Below are 5000 nucleotides of genomic sequence, written 5' to 3'. Positions count from 1 at the left end.
GGGGCACCACCATCAAAAACAGCTAGACTGATGTTCTGGAGTTCTGATTGAGTTCATCAGACCCGTCTGAGCTGGACCAGCTGTGGTTCTATACGTTTGTGCACTTACACTCTCTCTGCTGGCTCTGGGTCGGGACAGGTCCTGGTCTGAGTGCTGCTGGTTCCAGCTGGAGCCAGTTGGGCCCGACATGCTGCGACCCACCACAGGGTACGCTGCGATCTGACTGGACAATCCCACCTGCGTCAACTGGTGAAAGTGTGCACCTGCAGATGGATGACAGGACAGATAAATGTGCGGATGATTGATGGAACAATGGATGGATGGAGGGAAGACTTGATGAAGGGATTCGTACATGTAGATAACACGACAGTGGGACCTCTACTTTTACGAATGTCTCTACATGCGGAATTTTCAGGTTACGAAACGTCTCAACAGGAAAATATTTCCTCTTGTTACGAAATAAATTTCAGGATACAAAGGTCAAAAATAAGCTACCGCTGCTACTCGCAGCTCGCGGAGTTTAGCGATGCAAACATGCTAGTAGCTGCTCCGCCATTGGCTATCACCTAGCATCTTCTGTCATCCCATTGGCTATCGCCTAGCATCTTCCTGTCATCCATTGGCTATCGCCTAGCATCTTCCTGTCATCCCATTGGCTATCGCCTAGCATCTTCCTGTCATCCCATGGCTATCACCTAGCATCTTCCTGTCATCCCATTGGCTATCGCCTAGCATCTTCCGTCATCCCATTGGCTATCACCTAGCATCTTCCTGTCATCCCATTGGCTATCGCCTAGCATCTTCCTGTCATCCCATTGGCTATCGCCTAGCATCTTCCTGTCATCCCATTGGCTAGGAGGGACATCAATATGTACAAGTTTGTGTGTGTCCCAGCGTCTTCTTCGTTTCACTTTTATTCGCTATGGACCCAGGAAAGTGATGGAGAAAAGTGAAAAAGAAGAAAAGAAGAAGAAGAAGAGAGCTTTTTTGTCCATACAAACGAAGCAAGAAATAATAGAAAAGCATGAAAAAGGGATACGTTTGGTTGATCTCGCCAAAGAATATGGCCGTAACCGAGATTTATTGTTGGTGTTCGAATGTTTGTCCATTAGATGGCGGTGTTACCACAAGTGTTAACGTTCGTTGCTAGTAATGATGGCTAATGTAAGATTAGCCTGTAATAAAGTTCATTTTGTTCCTGGAGAAGCCTTGCACTGAATTCCTACATTTGTTGTGCGGTAATCTAATTGTAACATGTATTTGTTACATGTTTTGATGCATTTTTATGATTTATAAAAAAAAATATGTCTGAATTTTTGGGGGCTTGCAACGGATTAGGGCATTTACATGGAACACGCGTCTCTACTTACGTAATTTTCAGGTTACGAAACAACTTCCAGAACCAATTAATTTCGTAAGTAGAGGTCCCACTGAACTCACTTGTGCTGCCCCCTACAGGCCGTGGTCTGGAAGAGGAGGGCGGTTCCTCATACTGCCCTCTGCTGGGGTATATTGACTCCTGCCTCTGGTCTCCAGTGACGACGTAGCCCCCTGAAGTCAGACCCTGCCTAGATGAAACACACAGCCCATTCTTTTAGCTCTGGTCCACTGACCTTTGACCTGACCTTGTACAGCTGACACTGACCTTTGCAGGAGGCCCTGGACTGATGTGGGAGACATTCCCAGCTCTGCATATCTCTGCAGTAGTTTAGAGATAAGGGGAAGTTATACTGAATTCAGGCATGACTGAAAGAAAATCTAGCTCAGGATGACAGACTCACTGCAGAAAAGGGGCTGTGAGAGGGGACTGCTGGGTAAGAACCCCACTGCCTGCCTTGGAGGCGGGCCTGGGGGGAGGGGCTAGGCAAGGCAGGGCTTACCCTGCTAACCCCAGCGCTCCCCTGGGAGGATGGTGACACCAGGGCGAAGGCATCATCTAGGAGGGAGTGCATCTGCTGCCGCGCCTCCTCAATAGAAGGCTGGGGGGGCATGTAGGGAGGAGGTGCAGGGGCAGGATCAAAGACTTCGTCAGTAGGAGAGGGGCTGTTGTGGTCTGGGGGCAGGTCAGGGTCCGACTTTGTGAAAAAAGAAGGTAAAATCTTCTCATTAGAACTCAGAGAAGTTTATCTTTAAATGGCTCCTGAGAAAGTTTTAAAGCAATTGTCTAATGTGGATTAATAGGTGGAATAAAAGCCCACGCCAACGTCACCTTGAAAACACCCATCACCATAACTGCTGCACACACGCACGCAAGATCTCACCATGTAGGCCACATTGTTGAGTCCTGGGTATTTCCTGTAGGTGGCGCTCTGGTCAGTCAGTAAGTGGTCTCTGTCTGTATCAGGAAGACTTCCAAGTCCCGGATGAACCCGCCGGCCCCGAGGTGAGCTCCTCCCTCTGGATGCACAAAGACGAACTGGTGAATATCCACATGTTCACAGCTTTAACTGCGAGAGAACCAACTACCTTCTCCTAGAGTCAGTGGGGGTGGGGGGGGAGGGGCCATTGGATGGGAGAATGCAGTCCATGTGATCGTGGGCGGAGCTATAGAGGCGCTGCCCTGCCTCACCCTGCACCGGACCATCTCCAAAAGCATCCATGATGTCATCCATGGATGGAAACTCGCACTGACCCCGCCTCTTAGCCCGCTGCCGAAGTTTATTCCTGTGATGCTCAATCTCAGACTTGTGTCTTAGCGCCACCTGCAGCATTACAGTGGTAACAAAATACGGTCAATGAGTCTACAAAGCAAAAGGCTTTCCATCATGTCCTCTGTTCCGACCTTCTCCGTGAGGCTCGGGCTCGGCTGCGATGCGGCGTGTGGTGGGCTGGGCTGTGGCTGCATGGCAATCAGCTGCACCTTGTTGCCCTGGCGACGCATGCCATCAGATGAGCCACGAGACAGTCGATCAACGTGGTCAAAGATGGAGGTGGAGGACAGAAACTCATCTGGGGTGCTGCCTGAAACCATAAAAAAGAAAGATCGAGTCAATCCAATCCTGGTAACCATGGTGACAAGGCAGGAGTTGGAAACGTACCCATCTTATTTTTTCCTTTAAGGGTAAAAAACATGAGAGGAGAGGAAGACAAAGGTTGTTAGAGTGAGAGAATAAAACACACACACACACACACACACACATAATGACATTAAATGACCATTTTTGGGTGTTTTCCTGTGCTGTTTGCCCTCACTGGGCGTGGCCACAGGTCGGGAGGTCTCCTCAGCTGATTCTCTTCCGCTTGATTGGTCGCTGCCTAATGAGTCTCCATCTGATGGGCTGAGCCTGACACATAACAGGAAATACAAGTTTAGTGCTGTAGTTCATTTTGTTACTGAGCATCATTTGAGATGAATGTAGACGCCCGACCTGCCCCTGCGCCGGCCTGACCGAGCTCCTTTATTAGAGGAGCCCTTAGATTTGGGGGTGTTGAGGTCCCCACCATCCGAGGGCGTGGCCTCTTTGACAGGGACCGGCAGTGGGCCAGGCTCCTGGATCACCACTATGTCATCTTTACTGTGCTGACCAAGATGCAGCTTGGCAAAGTCAAACCCTTTTACGCTGGGGGCCTGAAGCTGAGGAGCCACACTCGCAGCATGTTAGCAACTTAATAGCGTAGAAAACAAGACATGGCTAACAGCTTCTTCTTCTGACCTTCTGCCTCTGCTGGATGGTGTTGATCGCGTCTGGCTGAAACTCGAGCTTCTCGGAGCCACAGAGCTTCCAGTATAGGATGATGATGATGAAGACAGCGAGCAGGACAGGGACAATCACACCAACAATTAGCCAGATGCTACTGCTCTGCGTCTCTGCTGGGGGGATGGACAGAGTCTCCACCGCTGGACGGGCGACACAGGTACCAAATGAAACTTGATCATGAGTTTGGTCGTACGTTTAACACTAAAAATAATCATCCCATTTTGTCCATTTGCTGTGAACAGGTAGTGTCATGAAACAGGAAGTTACATGTCATCTGACTGAATGTGCTAAGTTTCAGTTCGGAAGCTGCGCTCAGCAGCTTCAGGTCTGGACTCACGCTGAGCGACAGGTTTCTGAACTCTGTGTCCCAGGATGATGGCAGCTCTCTGCAGGTCCACACTGTTCATGGTGGCAGCTGTTGCCTCCGCTGGGATCCGCTTACCTCCTGGACCCTCCACGAAATAAAAGACCTCCAGGGGGCGCTCTGCTCCTGTCAGCATTGACACCCGAGCAACCTAAGACAAGGCACCAAAGTTCCAAATAAACCAGACCCTCAAAACATTGTCAACCGTGTTCTACATGATCGAAGCACGATTCTGAGGCAGACTCAGTCTGTTTTACAAGACCACCTGTTTAGATACCTGCAGACTATGATTGCCCACAGCAGTAGCTCTTCTCCAGCGCCTCCTGCTGGACACCTGCAGTCCTTCCTCCAGCAACAGAGCCAAACGCCTCTCAAGGCGAGCTTTGAAACTCCTTTCAGCAACCTGCTGCTCTGGAACTTTTAACAGAACTGAGAACAACGAGAAAAACATTTGGATCAAAGACGGAACGATGTGGAAATTTCCGATTGTGTTCTCACCTGTCCGGACCCAGGTAGAGCGCAATTGGTGAGATGAATTTAACTCTGGATAGTGAAACGCTGTGAAAACAAACACAACTGTAAAATGTGTAACAGTTGAGGGCCACTGAGGGCCACTGGTCCATACGCTGCCTGACCTGGAAATTAGGTTGGAAGAATGAAACAATATGATGCAGTGGTGTGTGTGTGTGTGTGTGTGTGTGTGTGTGTGTGGTGTGTGTGTGTGTGTGTGTGTGTGTGTGTGTGTGTGTGTGTGTGTGTGCGCGTGTCATACGTTCTGCAATCTGCAGGACAGGAAATCCAACGTAGAAGCTGAACTCAACCAGGTTTAGCTTCCGCAGATGCTCACTGACATCAGAACCCAGCAAATAGTCCCGCCCATCTCGCACAGCAAATGTTATGTCGATGGAAACCTTGTGCTCCACCACTGCTGCCTGCAG

General features: G+C 49.7%; 1 protein-coding gene across 1 annotated transcript in view; it reads right to left on the bottom strand.

Annotated features, from left to right (window-relative positions):
- The window catches only part of LOC130519798 (UPF0606 protein KIAA1549-like), an 11035-nt gene that overhangs the window by 1119 nt on the left and 4916 nt on the right, over positions 1–5000 (bottom strand). Inside the window, 15 exon segments of the mRNA XM_057023388.1 lie at positions 109–263; positions 1441–1568; positions 1646–1698; positions 1782–2075; positions 2262–2397; positions 2467–2702; positions 2783–2961; positions 3039–3053; positions 3157–3284; positions 3369–3574; positions 3654–3838; positions 4036–4213; positions 4340–4491; positions 4561–4620; positions 4835–5000. The exon segment at positions 4835–5000 is cut by the window's right edge and continues 18 nt beyond it. Coding sequence (XP_056879368.1) covers positions 109–263; positions 1441–1568; positions 1646–1698; positions 1782–2075; positions 2262–2397; positions 2467–2702; positions 2783–2961; positions 3039–3053; positions 3157–3284; positions 3369–3574; positions 3654–3838; positions 4036–4213; positions 4340–4491; positions 4561–4620; positions 4835–5000 — 2271 coding nt within the window.

The sequence above is a fragment of the Takifugu flavidus genome, unplaced genomic scaffold, assembly GCF_003711565.1.
Source record: "Takifugu flavidus isolate HTHZ2018 unplaced genomic scaffold, ASM371156v2 ctg210, whole genome shotgun sequence".
Taxonomy (NCBI): domain Eukaryota; kingdom Metazoa; phylum Chordata; class Actinopteri; order Tetraodontiformes; family Tetraodontidae; genus Takifugu; species Takifugu flavidus.
Note: the sequence above shows the minus strand (reverse complement) of the source record. Positions and strands in the feature narration are given on the sequence as shown.